General features: G+C 51.1%; 1 protein-coding gene across 4 annotated transcripts in view; it reads left to right on the top strand.

Annotated features, from left to right (window-relative positions):
• Window positions 1-23,388, top strand: part of SMARCA1 (SNF2 related chromatin remodeling ATPase 1) — a 2,556,005-nt gene that overhangs the window by 2,486,311 nt on the left and 46,306 nt on the right. For all 4 annotated transcript variants that reach the window (XM_078688758.1, XM_078688761.1, XM_078688757.1 and 1 more), the window contains one exon: window positions 18,782-18,892. In XM_078688758.1, the coding sequence (XP_078544884.1) occupies window positions 18,782-18,892 (111 nt within the window). The remainder of the gene's footprint in view (window positions 1-18,781; window positions 18,893-23,388) is intronic.

Raw genomic sequence — 23,388 nt, 5'->3', positions numbered from 1 at the left:
CGGATGCGGGGGACGGCGGCGAGGGCGTGGTTGGCTGATCGGAGGTGGCGTTTCGGAGCGTAGAAGTTGACTCGACTGTTGAGGTAGCTCGGGCCTTGGTCGTGTAGGGCTTTGTGTGCGTGGGTGAGGAGGCGGAAGGTGATTCTTTTGTTGACGGGGAGCCAGTGAAGGTCTCTCAGATGTCCGGAGATGTGGCTGGTTCGTGGGATGTCGAGGATGAGTCTGGCTGAGGCGTTCTGGATCCGCTGGAGTCTCTTCTGGAGCTTGGCGGTGGTACCGGCGTAGAGGGCGTTGCCGTAGTCCAGTCGGCTGGTGACGAGGGCCTGGGTGACGGTCTTCCTTGTCTCGGTGGGGATCCACCAGAAGATCTTCCGTAGCATGCGTAGGATGTTGAAGCACGACGAGGAGACGTTGTTGACTTGCCAGTTGAAATTGTCGCATCGCCGGAGAAGCGTGCCTTTACCGCATCTCCCAGGAAGCGCGTCTTTGTCGAAACTTCCTGCTGTCGCATCACCGGAGAAGCGTGACGCCATCAAGAGAGTCGCCATCGCATCACCGGAGGAGCGTGTCGCAGGGCCTGTCGCGGCTCCAAAGTACAGTGTCATCGCAAGGCTGCCAGGGTGTCTACGCATCGTCATCGCATCGCCGGATAAAGGGCGCCATCTTCTCGCATCGCACCAGGATTATCACATCGAGGTGTCATCTTGCGCATCGCAACCGGACCGCAAGACGAGAGCCTATGCATCCTCCCCACACCGGTAAGGATCACGACTCATCCCCTACTCTGCGCAAGCATTGAGGCGCAACACATCATCTCCCCCAGATCACGGAACCAATGCATCTCCCCTTTTGCAAGCCTTTTGTTCATTTTGGGTAACGCATCCAGATACTTTGTTGAGAACTTTGTTGCACTTATCATCAACTTGAACTAAGTAACTTTTACCATCTTTAGGTCAATCTTAAGTACAATATTGTGGATTTTTGTCGTTTGTGGTCTTGTGTTAAGTCTATATAAAGAACACTTATTTTTATAAAACCTGTGTTGTGTCCATCTATAGTGTTTTCACACTATTACTGTGTATATTCACAAATGCTTGACACACTGCCTCTGAGATAAGCCTGTCTGCTTGTTGAAGCTACCAAGGGAGTGAGCAGGGATTATCCAGTAGTGTAATCCCCTTATCCTGATTTAGAAGCAAGGGTCCCTATTTGGACAAAGGTGTATACCATTGCCAACTAGAGACCCCAAGATCTAACACACTGTGACCTGCCATCACCGCAGCGAGCACCGTCCCACTTCGCACCACAGCCCTGGTCTCACCGACGCCGCTTGGCACTTTCACCGAGCCGCTGCCTGCACTGCGACCTGAGGGCACCACACCCCGCACTGCTCCACTTTGCATAGCAGCACTGAGGCCTGCCGATGCCGGCACTCCTGGCTTAAATTTCACGAACCTCCAGGACCAACACATGCCGACACCACCTCTCCGGAGCTCATCGCAAGGTCCACGAAGCCCTGCATTTCCAAGGTATTGTTTGCGGGTCTTTCTGACAGAGTAGCTGGCGTCCGATGCTGCGGTCAGCCTGAACTGTAGGATTTGTTTGTGCACAATTCCGTGATAGCCCGGGACGGAGCTATCGACTTCAGGGACCTGTATTTTAAGTTTATTTTTGGAATATTCATATTTGGAGTACTGTATGTTTGATTTTTATCATTTTGGTCTTGTTTTACACAGATAATATTGACTATTTTTCTAAAAAATGATGTGGTGTCCTTTTGTAGCATTTTAGCTGTATTAATGTGTGTTATGTGCAAATGCTTTTCACCTTGCCTATGAGATAGGCCTGACTGCTCGTGCCGAGCTATCAAGGGAGTGAGAAGAGGTTATTTTAGACATGTAATCCACCTTACCCAGACTAGAAGGAAGGGTCCCTACTTGGACAAGGTGCGAACCTCTGCCAACTATACCCCCATTTTTAACAAGCAGTATTTAACAATCAGGACATGTACAACACACCAGAACATGTTCTACTTTTTAAATACACTGCACCATGCCCAAGGGGTTACCTTGGGCCAACCATAGGGGTGCCTCACAATTAGTAAAAGAGAAGGTTTAGGCCTGGCAAGTGGGCACACTTTACAATTGGGGTGGGGTCGCACACTACTCACACACTAGCGGGATCGCCCCTAAGGACTGTGGTAAGTGTAGTTCGTGTTCCGCGATGCATCTTCTTTCGATTCTCTGCTATCTTCGCTATCTTCGCCATCCCTGGACACATGTTTCGGGGTATTTACCCCTCATCAGCAGGAATTAGGCCATGTTCTGGGGTTGCCGGTGGCTGCCAAATATTGCCAGGTTTAGTACCACTCAGGCACGCAGGTGCGGGGTCCCAGGCTCGTCAGCCAACTGCTTGAGGGAGCTTTAACATTACAATTGGGGGTGGGGTCGCACACTACTCACACACCAGCGGGATCGCCCCTAAGGACTGTGGTAAGTGTAGTTTGTGTTCCGCGATGCATCTTCTTTCGATTCTCTGCTATCTTCGCTATCTTCGCCATCCCTGGACACGTGTTTCGGGGTATTTACCCCTCATCAGCAGGGATTAGGCCATGTTCTGGGGTTGCCGGTGGCTGCCAAATATTGCCAGGTTTAGTACCACTCAGGCGCGCAGGTGTGGGGTCCCAGGCTCATCAGCCAACTGCTCGAGGGAGCTTTAACATTACAATTGGGGGTGGGGTCGCACACTACTCACACACCAGCGGGATCGCCCCTAAGGACTGTGGTAAGTGTAGTTTGTGTTCCGCGATACATCTTCTTTCGATTCTCTGCTATCTTCGCCATCCCTGGACACGTGTTTCGGTTTATTTACCCCTCATCAGCAGGGATTAGGCCATGTTCTGGGGTTGCCGGTGGCTGCCAAATATTGCCAGGTTTAGTACCACTCAGGCGCGCAGGTGCGGGGTCCCAGGCTGGTCAGCCAACTGCTTGAAGGAGCTTTAACATTACAATTGGGGGTGGGGTCGCACACTACTCACACACCAGCGGGATCGCCCCTGAGGACTGTGGTAAGTGTAGTTCGTGTTCCGCGATGCATCTTCTTTCGATTCTCTGCTATCTTCGCTATCTTCGTTATACCTGGACACGTGTTTCGGGGTATTTACCCCTCATCAGCAGGGATTAGGCCATGTACTGGGGTTGCCGGTGGCTGCCAAATATTGCCAGGTTTAGTACCACTCAGGCGCGCAGGTGCGGGGTCCCAGGCTCGTCAGCCATCTGCTCGAGGGAGCTTTAACATTACAATTGGGGGTGGGGTCGCACACTACTCACACACCAGCGGTATCGCCCCTAAGGACTGTGGTTAGTGTAGTTCGTGTTCCGTGATGCATCTTCTTTCGATTCTCTGCTATCTTCGCTATCTTCGCCATCCCTCGACACGTGTTTCGGGGTATTTACCCCTCATCAGCAGGGATTAGGCCATGTTCTGGGGTTGCCGGTGGCTCCAAATATTGCCAGGTTTAGTACCACTCCGGCGCGCAGGTGCGGGGTCCCAGGCTCGTCAGCCAACTGCTCGAGGGAGCTTTAACATTACAATTGGGGGTGAGGTCGCACACTACTCACACACCAGCGGGATCGCCCCTAAGGGTGTAGTTCGTGTTCCGCGATGCATCTTCTTTCGATTCTCTGCTATCTTCGCTATCTTCGCCATCCCTGGACACGTGTTTCGGGGTATTTACCCCTCATCAGCAGGGATTAGGCCATGTTCTGGGGTTGCCGGTGGCTGTCAAATATTGCCAGGTTTAGTACCACTCAGGCGCGCAGGTGCGGGGTCCCAGGCTCGTCAGCCAACTGCTCGAGGGAGCTTTAACATTACAATTGGGGGTGGGGTCGCACATTACTCACACACCAGCGGGATCGCCCCTAAGGACTGTGGTAAGTGTAGTTCGTGTTCCGCGATACATCTTCTTTCGATTCTCTGCTATCTTCGCCATCCCTGGACACGTGTTTCGGTTTATTTACCCCTCATCAGCAGGGATTAGGCCATGTTCTGGGGTTGCCGGTGGCTGCCAAATATTGCCAGGTTTAGTACCACTCAGGCGCGCAGGTGCGGGGTCCCAGGCTCGTCGGCCAACTGCTTGAGGGAGCTTTAACATTACAATTGGGGGTGGGGTCGCACACTACTCACACACCAGCGGGATCGCCCCTAAGGACTGTGGTAAGTGTAGTTCGTGTTCCGCGATGCATCTTCTTTCGATTCTCCGCTATCTTCGCCATCCCTGGACACGTGTTTCGGGGTATTTACCCCTCATCAGCAGGGATTAGGCCATGTTCTGGGGTTGCCGGTGGCTGCCAAATATTGCCAGGTTTAGTACCACTCAGGCGCGCAGGTGTGGGGTCCCAGGCTCCTCAGCCAACTGCTCGTGGGAGCTTTAACATTACAATTGGGGATGGGGTCGCACACTACTCACTCACCAGCGGGATCGCCCCTAAGGACTGTGGTAAGTGTGGTTCGTGTTCCGCAATGCATCTTCTTTCGATTCTCTGCTATCTTCGCTATCTTCGCCATCCCTGGACACGTGTTTCGGGGTATTTACCCCTCATCAGCAGGGATTAGGCCAAGTTCTGGGGTTGCCGGTGGCTGCCAAATGTTGCCAGGTTTAGTACCACTCAGGCGCGCAGGTGCGGGGTCCCAGGCTCGTCAGCCAACGGCTCGAGGGAGCTTTAACATTACAATTGGGGGTGGGGTCGCACACTACTCACACACCAGCGGGATCGCCCCTGAGGACTGTGGTAAGTGTAGTTCGTGTTCCGCGATGCATCTTCTTTCGATTCTCTGCTATCTTCGCTATCTTCGTCATACCTGGACACGTGTTTCGGGGTATTTACCCCTCATCAGCAGGGATTAGGCCATGTACTGGGGTTGCCGGTGGCTGCCAAATATTGCCAGGTTTAGTACCACTCAGGCGCGCAGGTGCGGGGTCCCAGGCTCGTCAGCCATCTGCTCGAGGGAGCTTTAACATTACAATTGGGGGTGGGGTCGCACACTACTCTCACACCAGCGAGATCGCCCCTAAGGACTGTGGTAAGTGTAGTTTGTGTTCCGCGATGCATTTTCTTTCGATTCTCTGCTATCTTCGCTATCTTCGCCATCCCTGGACACGTGTTTCGGTGTATTTACCCCTCATCATCAGGGATTAGGCCATGTTCGGGGGTTGCCGGTGGCTGCCAAATATTGCCAGGTTTAGTACCACTCAGGCGCGCAGGTGCGGGGTCCCAGGCTCGTCAGCCAACTGCTCGAGGGAGCTTTGACATTACAATTGGGGGTGGGGTCGCACACTACTCACACACCAGCGGGATCGCCCCTAAGGACTGTGGTAAGTGTAGTTCATGTTCCGCGATGCATCTTCGTTCGATTCTCTGCTATCTTCGCTATCTTCGCCATCCCTGGACACTTGTTTCGGGGTATTTACCCCTCATCAGCAGGGATTAGGCCATGTTCTGGGGTTGCCGGTGGCTGCCAAATATTGCCAGGTTTAGTACCACTCAGGCGCGCAGGTGCGGGGTCCCAGGCTCGTCAGCCAACTGCTCGAGGGAGCTTTAACATTACAATTGGGGGTGGGGTCGCACACTACTCACACACCAGAGGGATCGCCCCAAAGGACTGTGGTAAGTGTAGTTTGTGTTCTGCGATGCATCTTCTTGCGATTCTCTGCTATCTTCGCTATCTTCGCCATCCCTGGATACGTGTTTCGGGGTATTTACCCCTCATCAGCAGGGATTAGGCCATGTTCTGGGATTGCCGGTGGCCTCCAAATATTGCCAGGTTTAGTACCACTCAGGCGCGCAGGTGCGGGGTCCCAGGCTCGTCAGCCAACTGCTCGAGGGAGCTTTAACATTATAATTGGGGGTGGGGTCGCACACTACTCACACACCAGCGGGATCGCCCCTAAGGACTGTGGTAAGTGTAGTTCGTGTTCCGCGATGCATATTCTTTCGATTCTCTGCTATCTTCGCTATCTTCGCCATCCCTGGACACGTGTTTCGGGGTATTTTCCCCTCATCAGCAGGGATTAGGCCATGTTCTGGGGTTGCCGGTGGCTGCCAAATATTGCCAGGTTTAGTACCACTCAGGCGCGCACGTGCGGGGTCCCAGGCTCGTCAGCCACCTGCTCGAGGGAGCTTCAACATTACAATTGGGGGTGGGGTTGCACACTACTCTCACACCAGCGGGATCGCCCCTAAGGACTGTGGTAAGTGTAGTTCGTGTTCCGCGATGCATCTTCTTTCGATTCTCTGCTATCTTCGCTATCTTCGCCATCCCTGGACACGTGTTTCGGGGTAGTTACCCCTCATCAGCAGGGATTAGGCCATGTTCTGGGGTTGCCGGTGGCTGCCAAATATTACCAGGTTTAGTACCACTCAGGCGCGCAGGTGCGGGGTCCCAGGCTCGTCAGCCAACTGCTCGAGGGAGCTTTAACATTACAATTGGGGGTGGGGTCGCACACTACTCACACACAAGCGGGATCGCCCCTAAGGACTGTGGTAAGTGTAGTTCGTGTTCCGCGATGCATCTTCTTTCGATTCTCTGCTATCTTCGCTATCTTCGCCATCCCTGGACACGTGTTTCGGTGTATTTACCCCTCATCATCAGGGATTAGGCCATGTTCGGGGGTTGCCGGTGGCTGCCAAATATTGCCAGGTTTAGTACCACTCAGGCGCGCAGGTGCGGGGTCCCAGGCTCGTCAGCCAACTGCTCGAGGGAGCTTTGACATTACAATTGGGGGTGGGGTCGCACACTACTCACACACCAGCGGGATCGCCCCTAAGGACTGTGGTAAGTGTAGTTCATGTTCCGCGATGCATCTTCGTTCGATTCTCTGCTATCTTCGCTATCTTCGCCATCCCTGGACACGTGTTTCGGGGTATTTACCCCTCATCAGCAGGGATTAGGCCATGTTCTGGGGTTGCCGGTGGCTGCCAAATATTGCCAGGTTTAGTACCACTCAGGCGCGCAGGTGCGGGGTCCCAGGCTCGTCAGCCAACTGCTCGAGGGAGCTTTAACATTACAATTGGGGGTGGGGTCGCACAATACTCACACACCAGCGGGATCGCCCCAAAGGACTGTGGTAAGTGTAGTTTGTGTTCTGCGATGCATCTTCTTGCGATTCTCTGCTATCTTCGCTATCTTCGCCATCCCTGGATACGTGTTTCGGGGTATTTACCCCTCATCAGCAGGGATTAGACCATGTTCTGGGATTGCCGGTGGCCTCCAAATATTGCCAGGTTTAGTACCACTCAGGCGCGCAGGTGTGGGGTCCCAGGCTCGTCAGCCAACAGCTCGAGGGAGCTTTAACATTACAATTGGGGGTGGGGTCGCACACTACTCACACACCAGCAGGATCGCCCCTAAGGACTGTGGTAAGTGTAGTTCGTGTTCCGCGATGCATATTCTTTCGATTCTCTGCTATCTTCGTATATCTTCGCCATCCCTGGACACGTGTTTCGGGGTATTTTCCCCTCATCAGCAGGGATTAGGCCATGTTCTGGGGTTGCCGGTGGCTGCCAAATATTGCCAGGTTTAGTACCACTCAGGCGCGCACGTGCGGGGTCCCAGGCTCGTCAGCCACCTGTTCGAGGGAGCTTCAACATTACAATTGGGGGTGGGGTTGCACACTACTCTCACACCAGCGGGATCGCCCCTAAGGACTATGGTAAGTGTAGTTTGTGTTCCGCGATGCATCTTCTTTCGATTCTCTGCTATCTTCGCTATCTTCGCCATCCCTGGACACGTGTTTCGGGGTAGTTACCCCTCATCAGCAGGGATTAGGCCATGTTCTGGGGTTGCCGGTGGCTGCCAAATATTACCAGGTTTAGTACCACTCAGGCGCGCAGGTGCGGGGTCCCAGGCTCGTCAGCCAACTGCTCGAGGGAGCTTTAACATTACAATTGGGGGTGGGGTCGCACACTACTCACACACCAGCGGGATCGCCCCTAAGGACTGTGGTAAGTGTAGTTCGTGTTCCGCGATGCATCTTCTTTCGATTCTCTGCTATCTTCGCTATCTTCGCCACCCCTGGATAAGTGGGCACACTTGACAGGGTGACATTGCACTTTAAAACTGCCCTCACAGACACTGCAGTGGCAGGTCTGAGACATGGTTGCATGGCTACTCATGTGAGTGGCACAATCAGTGCTGCAGGCCGACTAGTAGCATTTGAATTACATCCCTTGGGCACACACAGTGCAGTTTAGTAGGTACTTACCAGTAAATCAAATATGCCAATCATGGAAAACCATTCTCTTTAGTACTGATTAGCTCTGGTAAAGTGCCCAGAGTCCTAAAGCCAACAAAAACAGGTTAGAAAAAATAGGAGGAAGAATCCAAAACCAAAGGTTTGGGGTCAACCCTGCAAAAAGGGCCAGGTTTAAAAAGGTTGCAAAGCTCAAACTTAAAGGAATTGACAGGAGGGCACCACTGGGAGTAGAGCTTGCAGCTTAATTTGACACAATACGGAAAACCTCACCAGTCTCAACACAAAAAAGATTGACAGGTTGATAGATCTGTCTTAATTCTATGGGTGGTGGTCCACAGCTTTTCTTAGTTGGTGGATCCCTTTGTCTCGTTATTTTGATGACGATCAAGACTAACTAGTTATACAACCCCATAGCGGCTGTCCTGTGGGTAACTTTTGTGGGTGCTTCCCTTTTTGGGGCATGCTGATCATAGCGCAGTAGTTGTGCTTTCTGTTTTTTTCTGTTTTTTGGGTCTCTGGTGCTTGGTGACTTGTTTCATCAATGACTTTTCGTCTTTTTTGGTTCTCTGTGTTTGGTACTTCCTCCCGTGTGTCTGAGTGTTGCCATGTTTGCCTGGCTACTATGGAGGGTAATGAATATCTGTGGTTCCTGCTTGATCCTCAGGAAGAAAGGACTGGAAGAAGGAATGTGCTTACCATTAATTCTGTATTCGGTCTATACCACCTTGTCCCAGTCCTTACAACCTTCCTTCCCTCCTGTGAGGCATAGGAGAATTCAGTGTAGAGGTTGTCCTTTATAGGCATACCCGGAGATGAAGGAGTGCGATTCTTTTTCATTTAGGGAGGTGGAAGGGTGCCAGTCTGCAGGGTCTGTACTCACTTCATGATGTAAGGCATGGAACGAGGAACTAGAACTGCAGTAATACAATTTCAGATAATTAAGGAGCCTGTTATTTGGAACTGTTAAAAGATAGTCACATTTTCTAAGCTTTTCTGAACATTTACAGACCAGCAGCCTTCCACATGCATAGAGGCATTTTGTTTCTGGTGCATATGAATTTAGGGATGGGCAGTAGAAATACTTCATCTAATCTCACACAGCATAAGGAAAAATACAATTTGAAAGGCTTGAACAGAGGGCCATTAGGTTGTAAATAGATGTGTAGACCAGGCACAATGACTTAAATCTTGTACACCTGTGGAACAGGAGCCCTTGCAGTGAGACTACAGTCAGTGTAAGTTGGTTTTGTGTAAAAATACCAATTTCAAGCTACCAGAACCCCTTTCAGAGGGCCACGGGTTGGGCAGGGGCTATTGGTCCCAACTGAGGTGGTTGAGGCTGTTACTTCTAATGTGCCGGGGCATGACCAGCTATGGATCTTGAGCAACTGTGCCAAGTACAACTTCTGCACTAGACTCTCAGCGGCAGCTGTGAATGAGCAGTCAAAAGGCCCCTCGGGTGGGGGAGTGTAGACACAGGTAGTGAACACGACTCATAACGCAAAGTGCACACAGTACGAACAATACATCAATGTCTAATCAAATACATTAATAAGAAAAATAAGTCTTTTATTTTTAACTCTGCACATGCTAATGAATTACAACATTCATGAGCAATAACGCAATTCCCCTTTCGTTGTCAGGCAAAACCATGTCCCGCCCTGTTGGTTGTGGTTGGGGTGATTCCCTATTCAAGGTGGCGGCACCTTGGGAATGCTTACTAGTTGGCTGTACGCAAGAGTGCCCCTATGACTCCTTTAGTAGTTAGTCAAAAGGCCCCAAAGACCCAGTTCCACTCTTACCCTTTCCAGCAGTATGGAAGTGTTTAGTGGTGCAGAGAGTGCCCTCTCCACTGGTGCTGCAGAGTCCTGATCCTGTTTGGTGAAGTTGGGCTGCATGCGGTACATGGGGCAGCATCTGGCACGCCCAGGCTCTGTCCTTTGAGCAGCATTGCATGTACGTTCCAGCATCAAAGCGGCTGCTGCTTGGCAAACACAAGGTAATTCCCTCTTCCCTTCACTGGAGAGAAGATCTTGATCCTTCAGTTACCAACTGGAGCCCTGTGAGGGTGGAGCATCTCCAGCTGTTCCTTGCAGTCTTTGAAGAATCAGTCAGGTGCAGTTCTCACTGTGTGGGCTGGACCCAACTGGTCACAGCTGCTGTCCTTCTGTCTGGGCACCGTCCGGACCCTTGATCACAGTAGTTCTGGAAGCCCCTCCTAGCATTCAGGGTACTCTCAATCTTGCCTGGACTCTTATAGTGCCATTGCCCTCACCACGGTGGCCCTTCCTGCCAGACAGGTTGCTGATAAAGGCGGACACAAGTCTTAATGATCCTGGTCCAATAACTTTACCAGTGGCCCCCTCTGGAATATGGGGTCACCGCAACTAGGGGGTTTGGGCCTAGCACTTCCCTCATGGTGCTCCTTTCATGGCTCAGATCACAGCAGCCCTCTCCTGGAATACAAGGGTTGCCTGACTAATGCTGCACACAGGCAACAACCTGAAAGGTACCCAGCCTTTCTCTCACACCTCACTCAGGGAGTCCTCTCTGAAGAACTCCCCTCTGGACCTCGCTCTATCCAACGCTCTCCTCTTCCTCTTAGGGATCACTGGTCTTGGCAAGGAGGCAGGCAGTGGTGCTCCAGAGTCCAGGGCAGGGTGTCTTGATTTCCCTGGGTGATGTTCCATCACCAAGCAGGGACACTACCAGGCCTTGGCCCCAGTCCTGGTAATTGACAGAAGTCTTGCAGTGCTTCCCCTTCTCACGCAGTCCCTCTAGCTGCTCAACAGGTAACACATTTTGGGGTCTCAACCTTCCCTTCTTATAGTCCTTTTCCAGAAAACCAAATGTGATTTAGGGTTTGAGTCTCTGAAGTTTTATGTTGGGGCTCTGCATTTCCCTTTTCTTCTTTCCTTTTGGCAGCTATCACAGCAGGCTAGACTCCGAAGGGGATTGTCTCGAAGCACAGTTCATGGGAATGACAAGAGTTCACACTTGTATGTCAGCCACAAGGATATGTGCATCAAAATGTTAATCCTGGGCTTCCAGCCCAACTCTTTATGATCCCCTTATTAGCCCCATCTCCTTTTCCTACAAATTGTCCATTCCCCTTCCTTGTGATCTACAATTGAATCAAAGAACAATCTTTTGACTTGTAAAGGCAGAGTCCTTTCCTCCAGTGTGTGTGTGTGTGTGTCCCTCAGCTCAGAGGAATGCAGCAATACAAACATCTGTCTGTGGTGGGGGGTGGCAGGGGTTCCTCTAGTCTTCATTAGGCAGGCCTGGGCTTTCCAAAATGTAATGTACCATTGCAGGCACACTTGCACTTAGTGTACATTCACAGCAAATGTGCTCTCCAGTACTGGGCACATTCATTATGCCACTCCTTACACACCTGCATTCAGCACACATTTAGTCTGTGCATGCTGCACAGCACTGTAGCTTTTCTTTATTGTACCATGGTGTGCTATTTGCAAACACACACTTTGCCAACGCACCATGCGTTTAGAGCACAACACTTAACCCTTCATGTTTGTACGACGTCAGACAGTCACACATACACCCAGAACATGCTTCCATTACACACACACACACTCCACAGCACTATATCTCTCATGTAATGCATTCCCCGCAGGTATACATACACACAGTACATCCACAAACCACACATATACTGCACAGTACTGCTCTATTCCTCTGCTGTATCCTTCCAAGGCACACATACATTAAGCACACAGCAGCAGAACTTTTGGAAAAGTGAGTTTGCCTGTAGGCCTCACTCCAGCAACACAGGCTGAAAAGGTCCTGTTCACTGCAACTGATCACTACATGGTATGCTGCCACCACTTCGCTTACGCTGATTAACTCCTGGTGAAGGCAGTAGCCTTCCACCGCTATGATGGTATTGCTGGGTATCTCTCCCAGTCCAACAATCTTGCTATCCATGAATCTGAAAGAGACACGTTAGTGATAGATTCCTTACCTTAGAATATCCCCAGGCGTCAGACTGGATCCGGAAAGGTTTTCGGCCGCAATACCCCTGAGCGTCGGAAGGTGGCGTTGTGCGGCTCCGCGGCCGTCGCTGGCGTCGTATGTGCCGAGATGACATCACGGAGACTACTTAGGCACCACCCATGCGCGCTGACGTCAGTTCTTCCTTTTTCCGCGCCAGCAAGCGCAGTTCCAGTTAGAGCACGTACCCTAGTCACTTTTTGACTAACTTTTTTGAGACTTTTGTCTCTACTTCTTTTAAGTCTTTGCCTCCTGGTGCCACATAGGGATGCCTGGGTTTAAATCCTGCGGGGCCTGTTGCCGTACGATGTCGGTGGCCGATCCCCATGCCGTATGTCTCTACTGTCTGGAGCGCGACCATGACCCCCGGTCATGTTCCAACTGTCTGGCCATGGCTCCGAAGGCTTTGCGGGAGTGGTCCCGAAAGCTGCTGGAGCCCAGGCAGTTGTCTTCGCGTCGTTCGAGGTCCAGGGGTCACTCGAGGGACCGACCGTGGAGCCATCACCATCGCTCCTCGGGGTCGAAGTCTTCACACTCTGAATCGGATAAGAGACGTCATAAGAAAAAGCTTAAGAATCGTTTGCGCTCTTCGACATCCCCCGTCTCTGGACGAGGGGGCCAGGGGTACTTCCCCCGAGGCTCCGTTGGAGCCTGTGAGTCCCGCGGCCTACCGATCTTATCCGGGTCCGTCAGCGACTCTGACCCAGGTGCAAGATTTTCTTGCTGCCATGGACAGCTTTTTCAGGCCTCGGGCTCCCGCCAGCGCGCCTTCGGCCCCGCGGTCCCAGCTGAGGGCCCTTCATTGCTGTTGGCTCCACTACCGGCGGCTCTGGCGCAGCGAGGTCCTCTGCGGCGGCTCCGGCCCCGGCGCCGCAGGGTCCAACGCCACCCTCCTCCTCGGCCCCGGCGTTTCCCGCGGCTCCGTTTCCGGCGCCCCAATGGGTCCTGTTCGTTCCACCTCCACCCGTGTCTGGGTTTCCAGAGAATTTTGCTCCAGGTTGGACCCCTAATTGGGACATGGAGACGGATCGGCGCCGACTGGCACCATTCCCGGTGCTTTTGGAGCATTTGTATTCCCCTGTCCCTCCCCCATCGCAGCAGCCCGTGCCACGGGCAGTGGAGCAGGGGAATGACTGGGAGGGGTCTGAGGACCCTCTTGCACTGCGGTGTGAGTCTGAACAGGAGTGGACGGAGGAGTTGGAGAATGCAGGTGGTCTTGACCTCTCCTCTGAGCCTGGTTTTCTGTCTCCTCCTGCTGTCCTGGAGGAGGGCATTACATATACTGTGGTGCTCCGTAGTGCAGCTGAGGCCCTTGACCTTAATCTGCCTACTGTCACTCTCAAGACCAACCTCCTCACTGAAGTTCTTCCACCGGCGGCAAGCTCTATGGAGCCTCTGCTTCCGTTCAATGAGGCATTAACAGATGTTTTGATGGACACCTGGTCTAGACCAGCAACAGGGGTTCCTGTGGATAAGAACGTGGCCAGGCGTCATCGCCCGGCACCGGGTGACCCTGCCTTTTTGACAAACCACCCAACTCCGCAGAGCCTCGTCATCCAGGCCTCCACTTCCCAAAGCGCATTCCCTACCACCCAGCCGGATAAGGAATCAAAGAAGCTAGAGCAGTTTGGCAAGAAATTATTTTCCCCTGCCAGCTTGGGCTGCTACTCTCACGCTGTGTGCGACACAGTGGCACAGATGCTGCCCCAGTGTCCGGAGGAGGTTCAAGGCAGTACTTTCCCAAGCTGGTGCTGAGGGGAAAGACGCTGCAAAGTTCGCCATCCGGTGTGGGCTGGATACAGCAGACTCTCTGGGTAGGGTGATCTCCACGACAGTGGCCCTCCATCGTCACGCCTGGCTGCGGTCCACGGGGATTTCAGGGGATGTTCAGAGTTCCCTCATGGACATGCCCTTTGATGGTACTCGCCTGTGTGGCGATAAGGCAGGCAGTGCACTGGAGCATTTTAAGGACTCTCGGGCTATGGCCAAGTCTTTGAGTCTCTCCACCACATGCCCGGCCACGTCTGCTTTTCGTTCCTTTTGTGGACATGTTCGTTCAGACTGAAGCCTGGCCAGAACAACCTCAGCGCGGCCGTGGATGTGGTGGCCGCGGCGGCGGCACAGGGGGCCAGATTGCGGGTCAGTCCACCTCCGCTCCTGCAGCATCTCCCTCAAAGCCTTCCTAGTCTGAGCTTTGGGGTGCACCCCATGCCAGTGGGCAGCAGGATTCAACATCACCTCCCCTACTAGCGTTCTGTCACCTCGGACAGGTGGACGCTGCAAATCAGCCAAAGGGGCTACTCCCTCCCCTTCGAGTCTGTCCCCCCAGCCATGCCACCTCAGTTTCACCACGTGTCGAGGGATCACTTTGCGCATCTCCAACAAGAAGTCACAGCTCTCTTGCCCAAGGGGGCCATCGAGCGCGTTCCTGGGCCAGAAGTAGGACGTGGTTGTAATTCCCACTACTTTCTGGTCCCCAAAAAGAGAAAGGGGGCTTGCGCCCCATCTTGGACCTCAGGAACTTCAATCCCTTCCTCCAGAAGGAGAAGTTCAAGATGTTGACTCTGGCTCAGGTCTTGGCTGCCCTCGACCCTGGAGAATGGATGGTAGCGTTGGACTTGCAGGAAGCATATTTTCATATCACCGTCCTGCCGGCCCACCAGCCTTACCTGCGGTTCACGATGGGCCGAGAGCATTTTCAGTTTGTCGTGCTCCCCTTCGGGTTACCAGTGCCCCTCGGATGTTCACAGTAGTGATGGCGGTAGTCGCAACTCTTCTGCGCAGATCAGGGGTTTCAGTCTTCCCCAATCTCGACAACTGGCTGTTGAAGGCGGGCTCGACCCAGGCAGTCGTTTCCCACCTCCAGACTACGCCCGACCTCCTGCATTGGCTGGAGTTCTCAATCAACGTGCCGAAGTCGCACCTCAGTCCCTCTCAGAAGTTCCCCTTCATCGGAGCAGTTTTGGATTCGATGCTGTTTCGGGTTTATCCTCCCGAGCTGCGAGTCCTGGATATTCAGGCTATAATTCCGATCTTTCAGCCTCTATCCTGGGTTTCAGTCAGGATGACCCTCCGGTTCCTGGGCCTGATGGCCTCCTGCATCCTGCTAGTGCAACATGCCAGATGACATATGCGGGCTCTGCAGTGGGACCTAAAGTTCCAGTGGGCACAACATCAGGGCAACCTGTCCGACCATGTCCAGATCTCGGAGGGCATTGCACGACAACTGCAGTGGTGGTTCACAAATCGCGATTGGGTCAATGGCAGATCCTCGCCCAACCGGAGCACACAGTGGTGACGGATGCGTCCCTCCTGGGTTGGGGCGGCCACTTGGGAGAGGCGTAGAACAAAGGCCTTTGTTCTCTGGCGGAGTCCCGGCTCCATATCAACCTTATGGAGCTTTGTGCGAACCGACTTGCACTGAAAGCATTCCTTCCCTCTGGGGAAGTGTAGTGCAGGTGTTCACGGACAACACCACAGCCATGTGGTATTGCGACAAACAGGTTGGGGTGGGGTTGTGAACCCTATGTCAGGAGGCTCTGCGCCTCTGGACATGGCATGAACATCAAGGCATTATCTTGGTGGTTCAACACCTGACAGGTTCTCTAAACACTAGGGCGGACGAACTCAGCCGCCAGTGCATGATGGATCACGAATAGCATCTGAACTCGGATGTGGCGCAAGGTCTCTTGCTGCAGTGGGGAGAGCCTTGGTTAGATCTATTCGCCACCGAAGAGAACACGCAATGTCATCAGTTCTGCGCGTTGGAATTTCCAAGGCAGCACTCACTCGGCGACGCTTTTTGTCGCTAGTGGAGCTGTTGTCTGTTGTACGCCTTTCCACCTATACGACTTCTGCCCAGAGTGCTGAAGAAGATTCGGGACCGGGACCAAGTTATCCGTGTGGCTTCGGATTGGGCACGAAGATACTGGTATCTCGAGCTACTCAGCATGGCGATCGATCCCCTGATCCGACTGCCTCTTTAGGAGGATCTTCTGTCGCAGCAGCAGGGGACGGTCCTCCACCCGGATCTGTCCAGCCTCCACCTTCATGCGTGGAGATTGAGTGGCAACAGTTGACAGCTTTCGACCTTCGTCCTGAAGTCTGTGATGTCATTCTGGCAGCCAGGCGTCCTTCCACTAAAACGGTATACGCCTGCAGGTGGAACAAATTTGTGGCATGGTACACAGCAAAGGCTGTGGATCCCCTCTCTGCCCCTCTTTCCGAGGTTCTTCCGTTCCATCTCTCTTTGGCCCAACAGGGCTCTGCTCTGGGCACTATCAAAGGTTATTTTTCAGCCATGTCCGCCTTTCTACGACTTACAGATCAGCCTTCTCTTTTTAAGTCCCTTGTTGTTCATCGCTTCCTCAAAGGCATTACAGACACGTTTCCTCCTGTGCCTTTCATAATGCCTCAATGGGACTTAAATCTTGTCTTGTCCTATCTGATGTGTGCTCCCTCTGAGCCCCTTCATAACTGTCCCTTGGGGCTTCTTATTCTCATGACGGCTTTCCTGGTAGCTATCATCTCTGCCAGAAGAGTGAATCAGCTCCAGGCTCTTTCTCCTAAACCTCCTCTCCTTTCTGTTCATCCGGACAAGGTGGTTTTAAGGACCTGTCCTTCTTTCCTGCCAAAGGTTGTCACGCCCTTCCACATCGGGCTACCATCATTTTGCCCTCCTTCTTTCCTCCTCTGCACCCTTCAAAAGAGGAAGAGAGGCTCCACCTTCTGGACCCAAAACGTGCATTCTCATTCTATCTGAAGAGCACACAACAGTTCCGGGTGGATGACCAGCTCTTTGTTGGCTACGTGGGCGCCAAAAAACGTCGGGCCGGGCACAAATGGACCATCTCTCGGTGGGTCGTTCTGTGCATCAAAGCATGTTACTCGTTGGCTAAGAAGAAGCTTCCTGTGGGGCTGCGTGGCCATTCTACCAGGTCAACTGCAGCCACTACTGCCTTGGGACGCGGCGTTCCCTTGCAGGACATTTGTCAGGCAGCTATGTTGGCCTCATTGCACACGTTTACCAAGCATTACTGCCTTGACAGTCAAGTCCGGAGAGACGGCTTCTTTGTTCTTTCTGTTCTCCGTGACTTTCCCCAACCCCTTGTTCGCAGGCCCTCCACGGGGTTGGTATTGCTGGTGTATCTATTCTAAGGTAAGGAATCTATCACTAATGTGTCTCTTTCAGATGCACAAGTTACTACTTGTGTAACACTATATCTGTAAGAGACATTAGTTAGTGATAGATTCCTTACAGCCCCACCCATTCTCCCCATTCTTTGTACTGATTTCTAGGGTTAAGGTCATCCCTTTTAGGGCCCTAGTTTCATGGCACCAGTGTTCAGTTTCTTGCATGGCTCTGTGTTCCTGGCGCGGAAAGTCGTGTACAGAACTGATGTCAGCGCGCATGGGTGGCGCCTAAGTAGTCCACGTGATGTCATCTCCGTGCATACGACGCCAGCGACGGCCGCGGACCCGCACAACGCCACCTTCCGACACGCAGGGGTACTACTGACCGAAAACCTTCCGGATCCAGTCTGACGCCTAGGGATATTCTAAGGTAAGGACTCTATCACTAACTAATGTCTCCTACAGATATATCGTTACACAAGTAGTAACTTGTACGACATGCATATGTCAGGTTAACATGCATGATCTGTCTTCGCCTGTGACAAAAAAATCTACATTTGGGACCCAGACCACAGTACAGTTGGGCACTCAATGCCGGGGTACACGTCTCCAACCATGTAGAGGACTTTTCCTTGCCAACACAAGCCTATCAGCGACATGACCTGGAATCTTTGCAATGCAGTTATTGAAGATGTCAGCAAACTGTTACAATTGTCTCCCTGGGATGATAGCAAGGCATTGAAGATTATGACGTATTCTCTTCCTTTAGTAAGTATGTATAAAAGAGCAACTTCTTGCCATTTTAGTGGCTGCAGTCATATTTAATCTTCAATCAATGTTCACATCGAGAATTTCCACACTTTCAACTGAAGTTGAAGGATGCACTGAAACTTGTCGGTGCAATTGATTTTGTTAGAGGACGGTGTTTTTCAGCGGAAGGTGTATGACTGTTTTTTCAGCGTGTAGTTTGGACCAGGAGTCAATCGTCTCCTTTTCATCATAGCCAAAGTCTGGAACTCCTATTCTGCTGGGGTTTCCAGGATTCTAGCATACTCTTTGTCATGCAGAAAGTCTGTTTTAATGACACACATGACATTAAATATTTGAGAACCAGGCGTGATGATACTTAAGGAACCTAGCATCCTGTTATTTTCTAAATAAAAATAGCCTATAGGAAAATTGAAGTATTTTTTTGCAAGCTGAAAGGTGATTAGTAGGGCTGTGGAAAGGTTTTCCTGCTATAGCCAATGTTCAACAGCATGCTTAAAAGGAAGCTTTTGTGATAGAATTAATGTAACACTTTGAAAAAATGTCGCTGTGCTGGAAAGTTATAGGCACATTCTTGAGCGTTCCTTAATTGTTTTTGTTTATGTTTATTAGGAGCTCCAGAGACGCTGTAACACCCTGATTTCTCTAATAGAGAAAGAGAACATGGAAATTGAAGAGAAAGAAAGAGCAGAGAAAAAGAAACGGATACCAAAAGCTACAGTGGTAGTATTATTTAATATAATCACTTTTTTGTGGTTAAATACATTATTACTAAGTTTATTTAGAGATTGTACTATATCTTGTATTATTACTCATGAAATGTAATTCTGAAACTTTTCATTATGATATACAGAATGCGGTTTAATCAACATTTTTTTAAAACATACTTTATTGATTTTATGTAAAGTTTCACCTTGCTTAAGTGCCGCTGCAATTGGTACATTACTTTTATAACGTAAGTATAATGGGCGAGAACATAATTATCTTACATTTTACATCCAAGGTTCAGGTAATACCCCATTTGGGGTATTGATATTTTTAGGATCGACCAATTGCATCAGATGTTTCAGTTGTATGTTGTCCGACAAAAATCAAATAAAAACAGAACATTTTTAAACAACCCACCCCCTCCCTCTAGTCTGGCTCACCCCTAGTTGAGATGATTCGGACCCAGTATTCTGCCTTGTTCTCATATGTACGTCACGTGGCGATCACTGACTTAGGGATGTCGCTCAAATTTACAGGCCCAGCATCAAGCAAGGGGGAGAGGAAGACTATCACTGCCTCATACTGGGGCAAGGGGGTGCTTTGCACTAAGCACGGTGTGGCGTAAGGGGATCGGTGGACTTAAAAGTCTCCAGCATCAGGTGCCATTCCATGGAACTGGGTATTTTCCGCAACCCACGATATTCCTCCCGTGTAATGATTGCACTTTCTGCTCCACCCCATCGAGCCATCTCTCCATGCCAAGTGAATACTGTTGGGGGAAGTGCCGATTTCCACCTCATTGTAATGGAGCGCTTTGATATGAGTAGGGCCATATCAGCGAAACGGAGTTGCACCTTCCGTGACTTAGGGCAACGGTATATTCCTAGTATGCAATGACATACTGTGTCCCAGTTGGGGATTCCTGTGATATTTCCTATAATGTGTGCGGCCGAGGACCAAAACACTCTGAGGCGTGGGCACGTCCATAATGTCAGATCCTCGTTTGCTTCCCGGATTCGATATGATGCACAAAGGGGTCCACCTCCCGATGTCCCCAACTCTGGATGAACACAGAGTTATGAGGCAATCAGGTGAGGGAAAAAATAGAAGGGATGAGCCGGAACCGCTGGGAGGGGGACACCTAAAAAGAAGAACACAGTGTAAATACACAGTTTAAACAGTCTACACTCAAATTGTCTCGCTAAGACTATACTAATACTTGTGGTCTAACTGCCGAATCCAAGAACCAATTCTACTCGTCAATAGAGATACTTCTCTCCAAGACCACTAGACGATAGATCTATAACACAAGAAGGCACACCACATTAATCTCATGAGTGCAACGTCAATCCACCCAACACTCAGTGAATGCCCATACATACCATGAATAGACATTCACTGCAACCAAAAAGGATTCACTCCAAACAAACAAAGGAAATATCCCCACGATAGGACTGAATGAAACTTAGAAGTATCAGGATCTGAGTAGTTCCAGAATAAACCCAGCGTTTGCGTACAAAACAAGAAACTCAGAGTCAATAAAGAATTCAAAAGAGCAAATACTCCCAGCGCCCGACAATAGCGCGAGTAAAATCCAGGTCTTTAAATCCCTCATGTAAATCCAAAGTGAGTACCAACCAAAGTCTTGTATAAACAAGGCAGCGCCAGAGGGAAAGGCAGTTAGCGCCTACCTGCGCTCGCTTCAGCTCAGTCGTCCTCTACTTCTCGCTAATGTCCGCGGGAAGAAGACCAGGAAACCCAAGTCCGCTTCCAACACTGAACAAATACTCCAGGGAGCCGGTTCCACTCTCGAACGCTTCCTTCAGCGTGAGAGGAACCTGGAAAGGGTCCGAGGTAAAGCGCATACAGCGCGGCTCTGAAAACGAGAGTCCTAGCGCTGAAGGCGGATCAGCATGTATATGCGGGTTGCCACTTTACTGCAGCAACAACGCAGACCCGCAAATAAGCTGACCCAGGAACAGGGACAAACAGAAGCCCAAGCCAGGCTTCTAAACCAGACGGGAACAAATCCAAAGCGTGAAGACCAAAGACAAACAAACCAGCTTGTCTCCCAGAACAGACAGTATTACGCGCACAGGAGGTGCACACTGGATGACCTATATAGGTTAAGCTCCTCCCCAAGATAGGGAGCATGCTGGGAGATGTAGTCCGAGTCCTAAGTAGGCGCAAGGATCACCTCCTGACAGTATGTCCCCCTCCCAAGCGCCTCCTAGAACCAGGCTTATCCGGGTGAGCTGCGTGGAACTCCCGCACCGCCCTGGGAGCATGGACGTTCGCAGAAGGTTCCCAAGAGTCATCCTCCGCCGAATAGCCCTTCCAGGCAATGAGATACCACAACTTCCCACGTCGGTATTTGGAGTCCAAAACTCTTCGCACCTCGTACTCCAACTGACCATCACGGACCACCAGAGGCACAGCCGCTCTCTTGGATCGCCCCGCAGGCTTCAACAAGCTACAGTGAAAAACCGGATGGATACGCAGAGAAGCAGGCAGCTTCAGCCTATAGACAACAGACCCAACTGGACGAATCACCTCATAAGGGCCAATGAACCTGGGATGAAAAATGCTGTGGAAACGAAAACGGATGTTCCTGGTGGACAACCACACTCGATCACCCACAGCATAAGTGGGACCCACCTGCCGACGGCGATCAGCCCAGGACTTATACTGAATCTTAGCACGGACAAGATTTCTTTGGATCTTATGATGCAACTCCATCAGAGTTTTCAGTCGAGATGCTACGGCAGGTTGTTCCGTCACATCACAAGGTATAGTCAAGGGCAGGACTTGAGCATGGAATCCATGATTGGCCCTGAAAGGTGACTCCTTGATAGAGCTGTGCCAGGCGTTGTTATACGACAGTTCTGCCAACCATAACAGCGAAACCCAGGATTCACTGGCCTCCTTCGCATAGCACCTCAGATAGGTCTTTAGAGTTTGATTCAGCCTCTCCGTCTGACCATCCGTCTGCGGATGAAAGCTGGTCGATGTTGCTGCTTCTATCTGAAGCGCTCTGCACCACGTCTTCCAGAAACGAGCGATGAACTGCAGTCCCCTATCCGAGATGATAACCCTTGGGAGTCCATGCAGTCTGATCACATGGGTTAACAACAGTTGGGCGGTCTGACCCGCGGTGGGGAGGTTCTTGCATGGTATGAAATGGCCCATCTTAGTGAGGCTGTCTACCACAACCATGATGGCATCACAACCCTGATCCTTTGGTAGACCTACAACGAAGTCCATGCTTATGGTGTGCCACGGCTGTGATGGGTTTGGCATGGTTACCAACTCACCTTTAGCTTTGGTTTGCTCGTTCTTTGCTCTTGCACATACATGTTAAGCTGCATTTATAAAGCGCACTGACACCGGAGGTTTCCTGGCGCTGAGATTGAAATTGGGGCAGGAGGAAGAGCTAATGAGAGTTTGAGAAGAGCCAGGTCTGTAAGCCCTTTCTGAAGCTCACATTACAATACTTACATTACAATACATACAATACATCACATTGTTTGATCCATAGACCCACATCCTTGTCCATGAGTTCCCACCAGAACTGTCTTTGTATCAAGCTGAGCGCCTTGGTACATCCCGAATGACCGGCCAAAACAGAGTCATGACACCAGTTGAACGCCTGGAGGCGAAGTTCCAAGGATGGCAAATACAGCCGGTTTTGATAGAAAGGGATTCCATGCTTAAGGGTTCGGTGAGGAGCCTGACTTGCCCACTTCTTCCACCACTCCTCATCCTGATGCTTCTGAACCTTGTCCAGAAAATTCTCAATTGTGATGACACACAACACTTTCTCAGGTGAAATGATGGATTCAGGACTGCTTTGTCTGGTTTCATGGATGTCTTCTTGTCTTGACAAGGAATCAGCTTTCCGATTATCAGACCCTGGTCTAAACGTGACTACAAAATCGAACTCAGCAAAAAACAGCATCCATCTCATTTGCTGTTGGGAGAGGTGCCTGGCGGTTTTCATATATTGCAAGTTCCGATGATCGGTGTACACAGTGATCGGATGTTTTGCTCCCCAGAGATAATGTCTCCACTCCTGAAACGCCTTCTTGATGGCCAATAGTTCTTTCTCCGGCACCGTGTAATTGAGCTCAGCGGAACTCAATTTCTTCGATAAAAAGGCTATGGGATGCTATTGTCCAGTGTGACGGTCTCGTTGAGACAGAACAGCCCCCACTGCTATGTCAGAAGCATCCGCCTCCACAATGTAAGGCACTTCACTTTGAGGATGTTGCAGTATAGGCGCTGAGGTAAAGGCTTGTTTGAGATACATGAAGGCGTCATGGCCTCCATAGTCCAACAAAAAGCGTTACCTTTCCTCAACAACCGAGTTAAGGGAGAAACAAGCTGGGAGAAATGAGCAATGAATCTCCTGTAGTAATTGGAGAACCCTAGGAAACACTGCACATCTCTCACATTCTTTGGAGTAGGCCATTCCTGCACTGCCAACACCTTCCTGTCAGACATGCTCAACC

This window comes from Lissotriton helveticus, chromosome 4_1, assembly GCF_964261635.1.
Source record: "Lissotriton helveticus chromosome 4_1, aLisHel1.1, whole genome shotgun sequence".
Taxonomy (NCBI): domain Eukaryota; kingdom Metazoa; phylum Chordata; class Amphibia; order Caudata; family Salamandridae; genus Lissotriton; species Lissotriton helveticus.
Note: the sequence above shows the minus strand (reverse complement) of the source record. Positions and strands in the feature narration are given on the sequence as shown.